At 40.6% G+C, this 15,376-nt stretch overlaps 1 protein-coding gene across 6 annotated transcripts in view; it reads right to left on the bottom strand.

The window, feature by feature from the left end:
• The window catches only part of tenm4 (teneurin transmembrane protein 4), a 123,948-nt gene that overhangs the window by 52,133 nt on the left and 56,439 nt on the right, over positions 1–15,376 (bottom strand). For 5 of the 6 annotated variants that reach the window (XM_062418928.1, XM_062418930.1, XM_062418931.1 and 2 more), the window contains 4 exons: positions 9,942–10,043; positions 9,034–9,228; positions 7,356–7,556; positions 3,403–3,588 (listed from right to left, as the gene is read on the bottom strand). In XM_062418928.1, coding sequence (XP_062274912.1) covers positions 3,403–3,588; positions 7,356–7,556; positions 9,034–9,228; positions 9,942–10,043 — 684 coding nt within the window. Of the gene's footprint in view, positions 1–912; positions 940–3,402; positions 3,589–7,355; positions 7,557–9,033; positions 9,229–9,941; positions 10,044–15,376 lie in introns of all 6 variants that reach the window. The other variant, XM_062418929.1, reaches the window with a different exon arrangement.

Below are 15,376 nucleotides of genomic sequence, written 5' to 3'. Positions count from 1 at the left end.
GGATAAACTATTGGGGCATTTCAAATTCTAAGAAAATAACTAATCCCATCTTTATTTTCTTCTTGTTTTCCTGAAGAATGGGATTCACTGTTGAGGGCAATTGCCATTAGAAAATATTTTGCCTCCTAGATACGTTTGGGCATTAGCCATCCTTTTATTGAGCAAATGGACAAAACAACTCCGGTTAGACCAGTGGAGACAGATGATTAGTAAGCTCCGAATGTTTATTACAAGGATAAATAAATATCCGCTCTCTGTTGGCACCAGTTCAACTTAATTGGCAGCCCTTTCAGAAAGGAGCCCCTGCTGAGCTCTGCCCAAGCCTGCCTGAAACAGCTCCAAACGTGAGGCTGCAAGTGTTCGAAGGAGTCCTCTGGCAGCAGCTCTCGTGCCAGGTGGTCTATTACCAAGGACACAGTTTGAGTGAGAGAGGGTGCTAGAGGCAGAGAGGCAGGTTTGCTGCAAAGGATCCATCCACTGCTTGCCCTGCATCAACTAGACCATGAACTCTTTTAATTAGAGAGGATGCGGCCTCAGCACTTATCAGGCCCTGCTCACAGCTGTAAACTCATCCATAATGCATTGCACAGGTTATAAAGCCCCTTTCCCAACACCCTCCTATTGAGAGAGCAAGGCTGTACACCGACCAAATAATCAACATGTAAAGACAGCAGCACAACTTCACTCACCAGGTGCGAAAGTGCTAAGTGGAGATTACTGTGTGACAATATGGCAAAAAGTTGATGGGAGGTGGGGATCTTTAAAATGAGTTGTTTGGGGCAACAAGAAGTGCATTGTGTTTGCATATGTCAATGTAGGGGAAGCATGGTGTGTGTGTGTGCATGATTGGTTAATGCTGGCTGGAATTACAATGGAAGGAGGGCAAAATAGAAGGAAGGAGTAATGCCATACCTTTCACTACCTTATCCAGATAGTGAGCTTAGGAGATAAAAGACAGGACATATAAGGGAGGTTTGAACAGTGCCACTTCCATGACAAGACAGCAAGGCAAGGTGTTAGTTTACATTACAAAAGGTAAAGAAATAAAGAAAAAAAAGTGCAGTCATGAAGTAAAATCATGCATTACGAGCAACACAACAGATACAATCCAACACAGAGGGGGAGGGATGGAGACAGAAAAGGGGGGTGGGGTGGAATCCAGGAACACAGAGCAAGAGAGAGAGAAATCGAGAGCGTGAGAGTGGATAAAAAAGTGATATGTTCAGAAAGAACATTTCAATCTGTCCCCATTTATCAAATGCCAGGATCGGCAGAATATCTCAGGGGAGTATTTCAAAAGTAACGTGATTGATGCACGCATTACCACCCTTAAATCTCTCAAGCAATACCATACAGGAACTCAGGATGTGTAACAAAAAGCTATTTTAATCTTGAAACACCTTCATAGACAATGAGGTCACCAGAGGCTTGGGCGATGGCTGGGCCAAGTCAGACCTCCTGTGCTCTATAGGGTAGGGCTCGGGGCCAACACAGAGCTCTCAATAATGAAAATTGATTTAAATTGAGATCTTTGGCTTCTTAATGGATGACACTGAGGAATATTCTTGTCGAGGGAGTGGAGATCTCAATATGGCACTTATAAAAGGCCCATCAATAATGTAAGGGCAGCATATAAAACATTCACAGACTGAATTGAGGCTCTGTACTAAGCCAGTTATGCTCCAAGATATGCATAAGAATACTGTTAGAAAAATTATCTTCATCTGTTTGAATATGGAATACAGCTTTCAACTCTATGATGAGCATTCTCGATTTTGGTCCCAATGTCCCTATTGAGTCAAACGTGTGTAAGTTGCAAAGTCCTGTTCGCTGAAATACCTTCACAGTGGGGGTAGAAATGGCTATTGTGTTTCCACTTCCTCTCTTACGCTTGAGTGGTTCAACCATAGAATGATAATAAGGGAATGACCAATACCTATATGAATGCATCACATTTTATATGACTGTCTCATATTTTGTATCAAAATCTTAATCAATTAAGTAACTAGTGGCTACAGCTTTAAAGTAAATGTAGTGGAGTAAGAATAATTTCACTTTGAAATACGGGAGCATAGTATCAAGAAATCAATGGATTAGAAGCACCACTTTCTCACAGTTGTACTCAAGTAAAGTAGATGAGTGAATGCATTTAGTCATTTTACACCAATGAAACCAAAGGAATAAAAGAGAAGGAAAGGGAAGAGATGAGAGGTAGACAATAGTATGCAACACATGAACACAGTAGGAGAGGTGCATTCTTGTAAAAGCAGGCATTACATAGAATGACTTCTGGATGGTCTATTCTGGTGTTTAGAGGCTTGACAGTCCTGATATCAAATATAAGAATACTAATAAAAAAAAAAAAACTTATTTTAATGAGGTCAAGTTACACTTTAAAAATAAAACAGTCAAACCTCAGAACATCCATCACCTCATAACTCAAGTATCCTCATGCTGTCCTTAGCTGTCACTGGGCATTTCAAACAGAGGAAAAAGGTATGCTATGCAGTCAGAAACAGGGGTCAACTACTGGCTACTAATACTAACAGCTTGGCTGTATCTGCTGGTGCTAGTATTATAATACTGCAGTCACTAGTTTCTTATGACAAACATGTCCTCAAAATGGGAATGCCACTCAGCAAGGACCTCTAAATACAGTACATTAAACATACATGTTCAATATAATGTGTTATGCACATTTAGCAAAGTTCAGTCAACTCCTTCTGTCTCTTAACTACTCTCTCTGTAAAGACAAAAATAAAAAGAGCCAACATGATTAACCCATGAACCACTGCTGGCATAGTCTGCTAAAGGATTATGAAATCCACTAGAACACACACACAGAGTTTAATGACTTTACTCTCTGGCAACACCATGAAAACTCAATAAAAAGTTATTTTTTCTTTAGGTTCAAGTGAGCCAAGGTTTTCAAGAAAGCTCTTGACATTCAGTCAAGGTCTTGAAAACCTAACTTCAGCAAGCATTTACAGAATAACAACTGTTAGTATAAACATAAAGCTTAACGTGGTGGTTGACCTGCTCACAATGACTCACATGTCAGCATTTGAAATTAATAGTAAATGTAAAGGGAGCAAAGAAAGAGATGAGGAAAAGGATGAGTAAAATGAAAGGACACCTTCGCACATTCCCACATTAAAATGCATGAAGGCAAGCCTCAGATCCTTGAGTAAACCTGTTCATGCTTTACCGAGTTGCACAAATTCAATTAAGCATGCTTTTCCCTCTCTTCTCCAACTGGACCCTTCCCCTCACACCCAGCACTTCATACATACGCAAGCAGACTGACAGCCCACGCCTTTGTTGGCCTCCCAAACACACAGGCATACACAAGCATACCCACACATAGCCCCCCACCCAAACCAAAACCTCTTCCCTTCTTACCAATAGTGCAGTGTTCTCCGTTCCAACCCGGACTGCATTCACACTTGCCGTCCCTGCAAGTGCCATGTTCGTTGCAGCGAGGGTGACACGCCCTCTGGTCACACCCAGTGCCCATCCAGCCATCGTCACAGCGGCAGGTGCCTGAGACACAAATGCCATGGCCACCACAGTCCGCTGCACAAATCTCTGTGGGAGACAGGGACATAGAAACAGACAAAAAAGAAAGCAGACAGAAAGGGGAGGGGGGGTGGAAGTAGGATGGAGAGGAGAGACAAGGCGGTGACGGGACAAGGCAACAAGGGTGAAGAAAAGACAAATCCAGGAGTTATTGTCAAGGAAAGGCGGCCACGCTTCACTACCTTGTCTGATGGCAGCTGAAAAGAAATTCCTGCACCTCATAAGGGTCAATCCTTTTTGACAATACAAATCTAATAAGTCCATTACAAAGAAAAGACATGGATTGTGGTGGCCTTAGCAGACTTATTCTTCTCCTTGCCTCATCTTCTCTTTGTAAATTCAACTCTTTTTGCTACAAAAGAGGACAAAGAGAGAAAAAAATACATAGCTGGAACTTCTTGTAGGAAAAAAACAACAATATCTGCATTATTCTTTTGATTAAACTGTATGTTTATTTCCTCTGTTGTACATACAGTGTTCATAGTAGCATCGTAAGCTTTACTAGAGGCTACAGACAGGAGGTAAGGCTGCACAGAAATGTTTCAAGCCGTGGGATGCCAATATAGTGTTTTTATTCCACCTAAGTTTAGTGTATCAGAGGAAAGAGTATTATATTGATGGAATGAAGGAGACTGAGAGACAGAGCTACAGTGAAGCTTGGCTGGTGCTATTGTGTGGCAGCTGAAAGACCTCCCTGACAGGCTGTGATAGAGCCTGGGACATTACCCTCGTCTCATGAACTCGAGGGAGAGTATGACAAGACGAAGGCTCAAGGAAATTAAACACTGACAGATTACTTATGAATCTCATTGAAATGTTAACCTCTTTATTAACTATTCTGCTATAAAATAGGCTTAGCAGTATGGGCAATGAGGAACAATAGCCATGTATTCCTGCCTTATTAGCCAAGCCAATTCAAATATGACCACAGGGGACCAAACTGGAGGTAAAATCTTTTAATAAGTCAATTACTCCCTTTACAGTGTCTATTTTGCCATTACTACAAATTAAATTTAAGTGGTATTTTCAGCCACAAACCATAACATGACATTAGCAGCTCAAAACCCCTTAAAAAAAATTCTCATTACAGCTCAGTATTTATTTAACTATGCAAATTCTAATTGTATATCATATATTTAGAGGTACAATATGCTAGTGGCATTTGAATCAGTGCCCCTTATGCCAACTAAAAACACTCATGTATGCACACATGCAGACACAAAATGTCACATGTCACAGACGTTTTCTCATGAATCAATGTGGAACTGTGTCTGCTATATCCTCTAAAAACAATATACATAGAGAAGAATAATAAATAAGAGGTGCTATGGAAAATAATGAACATCTTGAGGGATCTCATTAGCACACATGTAAAAAAAAAAAAAAAAAAAAAAAAAGTTTATGCAAAACCCCAAACTGACCTTACCATTTCTTTTCTCAGAATTTTTTGAACATATCCTGGTCTGAGAAAACAGACTAAAACTGACTGTGAGACAACTGTTCACTTGGAACAAAGAAGAAACCTTTAACATGATAAAGATGCAATTACTGCCTGCAGGCAAACCCTCATTATCCGTGGCCAGAGGAGTCCACAGTGAGAAATACCCCCATCCCCACGATGGCCGTTACCATTTGCACTAAAGGACTGTGTAAACAAACCTTCCTCTGGGTGGGGAAATGGCAAAAATGGCATAAAAACACACATATTAAAGCACATAAAACCTCAGGCATTGTTTTATAGCTGGTAACAACATTACTACCAACTGTGCACACCCAGGTTGTACTGTGCCAAAGCCACATGAGAAAATGGTTGTGTGTCTATAAAGTATTGGGGAGGAGAGATTAAAGAATGTTGAAAGATTTATTGAAAGCTTTCCATCTTTTTCTTCTCCCCGTCTGCAAGGTTATAGGCTGCTAGCTATACTACCCCACCACCAAGCTTAGTGTTGTATTAGACCACAGAAAGCTTTACAATGAACAGGATAAAGGAGGATAAAGAGCCAACTCATCATCATTTACAGAGCTCTTTCTCTGTGAGGCAAACTCAGACTAACTGCCCATTTCCCCTCAAAATCCCTGGGATTACCTAATAGGTCATTGTGTCTGCTTGGAATATAAAGGGATTCATGGATCCAAGTGACTGCTAGACTAAAATTCTCATTTCAGAAATATTTGGTAAGAATACAAATTATGTTGTCTAAATGAAAGCAGCCAAAGCCTGCAACTGTATCAGTCTCAACAAAAACAGAGCCGATGCACTGATTATCAACACATCAGAAGTCTGTTGAAATGGAGCAATCTGAAGCTTTAATCTGTCAGCAAATTACCATAAAACATAAATAGTGTCTCATATGAACATTTATATGTTAGGAAAAATGTGAAATTCTTTAGCAGGCTTTACAGTAAAAAGAAAACCCTTTTTCTGAGAGTTTTGCATCTGCATGCAGTGAAAGTCAGTGATATTAATGCCTACATTTGACAGCCCTTTAACAATCCACCACTGAGTTCACAGAGGTTTTTCAGTAAAATTCTTCTTCAGTAAATGTGAGCAGACAGTTTGCTGTCAGAGCTCAACCTAAATTGTGCAGAACTATTTTTCATCTTTAGAGCCCCAAGATGGTATATTCGAGCTTTAAAACTGTATCTTATTCTTGAATACCAAGGGAGAACATTCCCCATGGACAAAATGAACACAATGGGAACAATCCTCCAGAGCAGAAACAACTATCATGAGCTGTGAGTCTTGTGCCAATGTGAAAGCCAGTATTAACTTGCATTAGATCATGCCTCTGACAGTATCTCTAATGTGCATGTTTTACTCTTTTTTGGGGTTTAAACTACCCATGTGGAGTTTGAACTTGAAATCATTCGTAAAATAAACATATTTCGAGGAAAATCAAACAGTTTTATTGCAAGCTGCGAACCTCCAACTGATGATAAAAATTGTATGAATAATTGAAATTTTCTTGAGAGAAATTTTCTTTTAACATAATCAGAAATGTTTACTTCTGTGAGGAGCCTAGCAATTACCAAAGTTGCATTGAATCAGGCAGTGAAATACATTTCAGCAAAGATGGTATGAGACGGATGACAGAGGTGTCAAGGTTATCACATGTTGCTGTTTATTGTAAACTGAGGTATTAAACTAATGTCGCACATATTGAATGCCAGGAAATGCCATTAGAGACTTTAAACTATTCAGTGACTGTGGGGACTATTTGTGAGTAGTTAAAGATTGATACGTTCGAGAGATCACATAATTGAGACATGTATAACTGCAAATTACAAGGTACATATAAGTTGTGACTGAGGGTACAAAGCTACATAAAAACTGTGAAACCTGCACCAGCTGTCTTATTATATTATATTACATTATATTATATTATGTTTCCTTTCATAATCACTTTATTTATGTGTAAATATGTAGTATAAATGCTGTTTTCACTGTACTGAAAACAAAATCTTATTGTTGACAAGACACAGCTTTCAAAAGTCAATATTAGTTTAACCCTAATACAGCAATATATAAAATAGTGTATCACTATCTTGGGATGCTTAGATTGAGATTGAAACTACTACAACCTTGTTTAGTCACTCGGGGATGCCGTTTGGTAACTAAAATTAAAAAAAACAACCTCTCGATAATAATTTATCCCATCAAATATTTCCTGGGAATGCAATGACTTGACTCTATTTGGGAATCAGAGCTCAAACAGCATGGACCGGTGGAAAAGGAATTCTGCCAATGTTTACTCTCATCTGAGGGAAACACTCACCTGTAGAGCAGGCATGGCCCGTCCAGTTGGGATCACAGCTGCAGGTTCCGGCTTCTGCCAGGAACGCTCCATGTCCAGAGCACTGGTCCATGCAGGAGGCCCTGGGGCTCTCGCATCCTGGCCCGCCCCACCCCACAAAGCAGTGGCACTCTCCCTGGACACACACCCCTCGGCCTGAGCATGTAGGGTCCAGGCAGTCCACTAAAAAGGGTTCCAAAGAGACAATGTCAGACACACTGGTCACCTGCTGTTTTCCCCTTTCAAAGGCAACCTAGCATCTCTATTTCAGCCTGAGTAGCATGACAACTGCAGAGTGAACACAAAAATTATGTGAGAAGGCCCACTTTCTCTAAAACCATAGACGAGGTTTACTAATTAAGTGGCTCTTTACACACTGGGGCTTATGGCACCAACCCACCGGTACTGCCCACGCTCCTGCTGGCACTTTCCCATCATGTCATAATGAAAATTCCTCCCAAAGAGGCAAGGTGCTTTAATAGGAGCATTTTTCTAAAACAGAAAAGAAAGCCATGATGATGAGAAGTTCAAAGCTGCATAAACCAAAACCCACATTAGCAGAATGTAAAAGGAAAGACAGGGTAAAGCAAGAAAAGCCCCTGGCAACCGCTGGACTTCTTAGGCGAGAGATCATGCTCAAATCTAGATTACAGACTGTTTGAAGATCACTGACTGAGGAAGCTTTGCACTGGCTTTCCCCTGCTGCATATTTTTTGTTGTTAACAACACTGTATCACTTCAATTAGTATGCAAATATAAAATTAAAACTGTTTCTGTAGCATCTTTTCCCTTGACATGTTGTTAAATGGATGTTCAGTTTGTAAGGCACAATAATAACTTTCTTTCTACTAGACAAAACCTACATGGGACACATAGATGGCAAATGGGCGCCAGGCAGGAGCAATGTCTGGCCACTGAGAGCAGCGGGCCGTGCCATGGCAGCTCCCCTTTACCATGACATAAACGAGCATAAAGGCCGTTATAGTAAGACAAACAGGATCTCTCGCCTCTTAGCAGATGGTTTGGGAACAAGGCACAAAGATCAGAGGCTAACTGACAAGAAAGTCTCTTCTGGCAATTAATCATCGTGCCTGAAGGTCGCACTGAAGAAAGGTAAAAATGTTAAAGGGCCCTTGTCCACATTCGCCTCCACTCCTTATGGCTAGCACTCCACCCAAAATAGAATGGGGACCTATGGATGTCACGAACCCCCATTTATCAAACTCCCAGGGTCCATTTTTCATCTTGAAATGAGAGCCTTCAAGAGCTGACATACACAATGGCACCCTCAATCTTATCTGGTCAAGCCTCATCCAGCATCATGAATGCGGAGCTCCTAACAGATTAACATCAGACTCTGTGTCTTAATTTCAGACAATAAATGGACTGTTGAGTAACACAATGTATTTTATCAATGACTTATTTAGTGTAAGTCACCTAGGTTGCATATTCTTAAGGGTTATGGCTACAGCGCTTTTCATAGTTGATCTCCTTTCTTTACAGACTCTGAAATAAGCCATACCAACGTAAAGCCATTCCCACAATGAGTATACTTTTAAAATGTAAAGCACCAACATACTAAGATGGTGGTTATAGCAGCAACATAACATAGGATTTTATAAGGTTACAGTGCATTACCATAACTTAATAAAACAATCACCTTCTTCACAGTTTTCCCCTTTGTAGCCTGGATTGCAGATACACGTTCCCACGATACAAGTTCCATGGCTACTGCATGTGATGTCGATGCACTGGTTGGTGGGAACGTCACACTCGGAGCCCTTCCAGCCGCTGTGACACATGCAGCGACCTTTAAGGTATTGACCATTCCCACTGCATAGCACTGGACAGGAAGCTTTGAAAAGAGCAGACAGCATACATCCATTTGAATGGACCCCTCCAACCATAGCTTCAAAGAATAGTGTGTGTGGTAAAGCCTCAAAGTGACAATGAGGCTCTGACCAAAACATTAAAAGGTTTCCTTTATGGTCTACAATAAGTCACACAAACTACTGCAATTTGGCATACAGTGCAAAAACAACCATAAAAACATAAAATAAATAAAAAATAAAAATGTAATAGTTTCAGGCAGTATTGAAAATAAAGACTGAAATAACAAGTGGCACATACTGTATGGTGCTGATCACCACATGCATAACAGATGGCAGTATGTACAAAGATGTAAACAAAACAAACTGCTATCATTTTGACATATTGCCTAAACTTAGTTTTTTGTTATTCTAATTTAGTGAAAAAAAATCCTTGGTTTGAAGGAATGGCTCAATACCAGCAATATAATCTAAAGATGCCTCCTCTGTACTGTTATTCAAAGGTTCCTCTGTATGTAACACAATATTCCATCCGGAGAGATAAAGGTAAAAATGAATGATATGGAGTACTACTGCTTAATTAAATAAGAATGATCTGAAGTTCAATTTAATGTAATTGCATCAAAAGTGCTTAGTTCTGGTGACACCATAAATGTAATTTCATCAGAACCCTATATATGACAGTATGTATGTGAATGATGAGACCAATAAAGAAATAATGACCAAGGGAGTGACTCACCTCGCCCACAGTCAGGTCCTTTGAATCCCAAAAAGCAGCGGCATGTTCCAGCCACACAGTCACCGTTCCCAAAGCAGTTACTGGGACAGTCATCAATAGAGTCTGAAAAAGAGCAATCAAGAGCGTTTCTGAGTAATGTGGTTTGAAAAACAATTTTCCTCCCACTCGCTTTCTCTGTGTTGATTATTATCCCTATGCTAATGACAGTGATGAGCACAGGCTCCGATCTTATCCACCTTTATATTCCACTGCAAAACATTTTTGAGAGTTACTAATGTTTTAACCAAATGAGAGAATTTGCTTAAAGAGTAAACAAGTTCTGATCTGGGCAAATGCATTTTCATAAGTATTTGATAAGTGACACGCATCATTTGAGAAAACCAATTTGACGCTTTTATGGCACACTGCAACCGGGTGATTCAAAGTGTCAACAACACTGGAACCTGTATTTCCAAACTGCCAGGGGTAAGGTTAGAGTATCATATTTTCTTCTATGGTCTGATTTTCAGTGTGCCATATTTATTTTCAGAAACAAAGAGTAAGCCAGACAGACTACTTTGTTATGCTGCTTTGACCATCCATCACAATGCTACAACTTGATTTACCTGCAGTTTGCGGTCTATGTAAGAACTATTTTTTTTTTTCTGTTTTCATCTCTCTTTTTGGTTTGACCTCTTGTTTGTTAACATAGAAAATTAAGATCCATTTTCCATTTACATCTGCCTCAAAGTAAGCCAGTGATTGCTGTTGTAGTTCAATATGTTCTTGTATTATATTATCTACTGGGTCAACTTGATCTGTATAAAAAATAAAACTAAGTAAATGAAATTCAAATTTCTCTTGGATATGCAAGAGATTTCCTTGCATCTAATCTAAATCTAGCTGGGCTCAAATCAGACAGTTGTATGATTTTGCCACAGATACCAATAACAGATACCTCACTATATACACATATACACAGAACAGCTATTACATCAAGATTAGGTCAAAACCAAGTATATGGCTGGACTGTGTATGGTCAATGTGCATAATTGTGCCCAAATTGCTACAGGGATAGTCAGTGCTAGTGTCTACAATATTAATTCATGGGTATTAAATGTTCATCTGCAGTTTTCTGCAGTGGTCCAAGCAATATTTTTTAATAAAGTGTACTGAAGTAGCACACAAACACCATAAACACACCTGTCATCTGCCCACGGCTACATTCACTTTATACAATCAATCAATCAATCAATCAATCAATCAATCAAATGTTATTTATATAGCACCTTCATACAGACTAGTGTAGTTCAAAGTACTTTACAGTTATTTGATTGACAAGCTGATAATAAGACAAATGACTAAATTAAAAAAATGAGAGAAAAAAACAACAAACAATAAAACAAAAAACAATTTAAAGACAAAACTGGAGACCAGACATATACAGTCTAATAGCTACACACAGCATGGCATGGCTATGCTAATGATGCTAGCCATGTTAACTAGGTGCTAGCTGCTGTATAGGCTGGTAAAATTGATCTGTCGTGTCTCTTTTACCCCTTTTCCACTGAGCTAGAGCCGGAGCTGGCTCGGAGCTGGTGCTACAGCCAGTGCTCAGTTGGTGTTAACCCGAGCAACTCTTACGAACCTGTTGTTTTTCTACCGGCAAAGAGCTGGCAAGGAGCCACGCGATTACGTCACTGTATAACGTAGCCAGCGTGCGCCTTTGAAGCACTTCCATGATTCACCAGTGAGAGGCAGCAACATGCCGCAAGGCATCTAGCCCGTCGGAAACGAAGAAGAAGAAGAAGAAGAAAACGAAGAAGGAGGAAGAGACGACCAAGATGGAGGAAATTGCGGCTGCGATGCAAGTGCTGTTCATGTGTTTGCAAGCCTACATAGAAATACAGGAACGGTGTCGTGTGAAAGAGTGATCGTCTGCCAGAATCTAATTTCTGGCCGCGGGAGCGTGCACAGCAGCCCGTTGAGCGGTAGCGCTAAAACGGTCATAATATTCATTTACATACAACTGTACGTCCGCAATTATAAATTAGACTATAATGAATGTGATTTATGGGTGTGTTTTCAATAAAGAAATGATCACTTTTGCAATGATCCTCGTGACTCTGCGTTGTGTTTTATCTGATCTGGGCCCTACGTAGTATTTGCTTCCCATGTTTGGATGTGTTTTGTACATCTTATATTATTGTTTATGCCCACTATTTGGAGACAAGACCATAAAAGACATTATTTATGGGAGGGTTACATACGCCTATAAAATAACGAACAGTTTTCACCTGCCAAAAATTGATTGAAGGCCAAATACAGTTACTGAAAGCTGACTTGTGTCTGCAGGTTGGAGCTCCTGTCAATGTCGGAGCCTCCTTGAGACGCTTCAGCTGGAAAATGTGTGTTTTTTAAACTTATTTTAGGACTGTGCTCAGGGGAAAACTCTAACACTGGGTAGGCCGACCAATCACTCCACAAGTCAGTCAGTCAGTCAGTGACTCATTCAGGGTTACAGGGCTGATTTGTAGCCGGTACAACCAAAAAGCTGTAAGACACAATGGTATACTGTCTTTTATCAAACTATTGATAAAGGAGTAGCCTGTGAGACAAATGCAAACCTCTGTAAAAAACAAACAAAAAAAAAATTTAAAATGCTTGAGTTTTGGTGTTTAGTGTCAGCAGTATAACAAGTTATCTCTGATGTAGAAACGATCAGAGACATGACATATTGATGACATATTGAAATAATTTAGCTCTGATGACATATTGAAAGGGTTTAGCTGTGATGAGGACATTCTGGTAGAAACATGTTTCCTAAAGTACCTGCTTAAAAGCCATTACAGCGCTGGCTTCAGACCCATGTGCTATTTTAGAGAGAAACCCATAGATGTTCAAAGTATGTATGCAATTCATATTTAGGTATTGTATGTACTGCATACAATGTAATTACTAGTAACTTGACTGTGCAGCTTATTGTGCAGCTATATTACTGTACCTTTATTTGTTATCTAGCAAACTGAGGGTATTGTTTGATGCAATCAGTAGAGCATGCACAACACTCTCCATCATCTCCTCTATTAATCTCTCTAACTAAATCAAACAAATTCCCAAAATAATTATTTCTACAACCTTGTTTTTATTAGGAATAAGAGGGATCAATTATCTCTGAGGTACTCAACAGCAGCATTCTGAAACATGGTACTCACTGAATTAAGCCTGAAATGGTGCTGAAAAATATTCAGTCTTGTCCATTGCCTTCAGGCAGCAGAAGCTGTAAGGCAAAACTTACTGAACAAAGAATCTCTTGTGCTTCACAAAGGGCTAGAAATGTGAGCCATGGATTCAGCTTCCCTTTACTCTGGAGAGTCAATCATCACTGAGGATGCAACGCAAGACAGAGAGAAAAGACAAAGAGAGAGAGATGGAGAAAGAGACCGAGGCAGACCAGGGATACAGTGAAAGGAGAGAGGGGTAGGCAGCGAGTAGAAAACGTTGCTGATGTTCTCTGCTGTGCTGCAGGCTTGCCTTTGCCATGTTGGGTTAGTGAAGGAATGCAAGGGAGACTATCCTCAGGCATGGTAGAGGCAAATCATCTTTTTTTTTGGGGGGGGGGGGTTGATGGATTCCAGCAAGAAAATCTAACTACATTAGGGTACCTGGGCTTTTTTTTTTTGCTTAAAGCTAGGGAAGCCAGCAGTGTGTGTGGGTGGGGTGGCGGGTAACAGATAGGAAAATGAGGAGTGGTATGTGTGCATTCTTGCCATACGAAATTTCTCCCAGAAGTGCAATTATGCAGGAAAGATTCCTTGCTTGAATGTTGCAGCTCATGTAGGAACAAAAAGCAGCTACAGCTAAGCAGGGTTGTATTTTATTGCTCATCCGACACTATAGTCAGGTTTTCAACTCTGATAATCTTATCTTCTCAATCTTATTCTGTTACTTTGGTGAATAACACATTGTCAAATCAAACATGCTTAATTGACTAATAATGAACTACAGTCTCCCATTCTGAATGCATACGCAATTTAGTAAACTCTGCACTTCTCATGTCTATTGCCTGTGTTTCCTCTGAGAGCAGGGAAGGGAGACCATGAATATCTCTTAGCCACACACTCGACATAGGCCAACGCATAAATCATGGATTCAAGCAGAGCTTCATTGAAATTCATTACCCTTCATATCTGGGGAGCTAACTATTGTGTGAGTCTCTCCAGTCGGTGAGGACAGAGTTGCGTGCAGTAGGCAGGTTTAATCAGCGCCTCTCCATGCTCTCAGAGGATGCTCAGCACCTTTGAATGATGGGTGGTTGTGTACAAAGGCAGCCTCTGCTACACAGTAAGACAGGATATAGAGTAAGACATTGGTGCTGGGTCTTTGCTTCCTTTTGAATTGCTACTCTGCATAGGAGGCCGTGCCTGGGTTGAAGCATGTCTGGCACCAGGCAGCAGGGACAAATGGCTTCATGCTCCAGAGGGCTGTGATACAAAACATTCAGTAGGACACATTTCACATTGCCATGGAGCCACAGCCAAGTAATGAGGAGCAGCCCAGATTAAAGACAGGGACACTCCATCCCCGCAGATGCATTATGGCATAGCCATGTGCACCTTCCATATAATACATGTGAAGAGCACAAGATGCCTCCCTGATAGCAAAATAAGACATTTTTCCTACCAACAATGTCAGAAACATTAAAATAATTTTACTGTAGGTGTCTTATAAACAATGCTGGGTGTGTCTCTCAGTGTGCCAGTTCAGGATATTGTTCACATATTTCTATACCTGGGCGGCTCTATTTGAAGGTCAACTCTATTCCTCCACGGCTCAATACAATTCATGCAGTTGGTGAGATTCAATTTCTGCTGAAGGGCACTTAACCGGTGACCCATTTTACAAAAGGCCCCTCTCCCTCCCTCTGAGCTCCTGTGTGCAGATCAGCTCCGATACAAATGAACAGAGACACAATTCTAGCTCTGACAAACTCTGCCCCAACCCATCCTATCCCCATACCGATCCATTGCACAGTATAGCCTATCTAGTTGTGTTTTCTCTGTTGCAAACCACAGGAGGCCTCCATGCACACCCTGTCAAGAAGAAATAAGCAAAAGTAAACATGCTGGCCTGACTCCCCCTCCTTGTGTCGTATCATATATTAAGTATTGAATTACAGCTGTTATTGGCACAGCAGGGGGGCATAGTGCATCTCTTGCCTGTCTCCACTTGATGTTACATTGGTGTTGAGGACAGCCTCTCATCGATCTGCTGCCTGGCACAGCCCCTGTCACAGATGGACTCTGGCCCAGGAGCTTTTAATTAAAGAGCATGTGAGAACAGCTCCCAGCTGCCATCCCTGTGAAAGTCGACACCTCGGGCCCTCTCACACCTTGCTTGATACAGCAGTGCTAATCAAAGGCACTTTAGGGAGAACAAAGAGGAGCGTACAAAAC

The sequence above is a fragment of the Scomber scombrus genome, chromosome 5 (genome assembly GCF_963691925.1).
Source record: "Scomber scombrus chromosome 5, fScoSco1.1, whole genome shotgun sequence".
In the NCBI taxonomy this organism is placed as follows: domain Eukaryota; kingdom Metazoa; phylum Chordata; class Actinopteri; order Scombriformes; family Scombridae; genus Scomber; species Scomber scombrus.
This window is presented reverse-complemented; position numbering and strand designations above follow the sequence as displayed.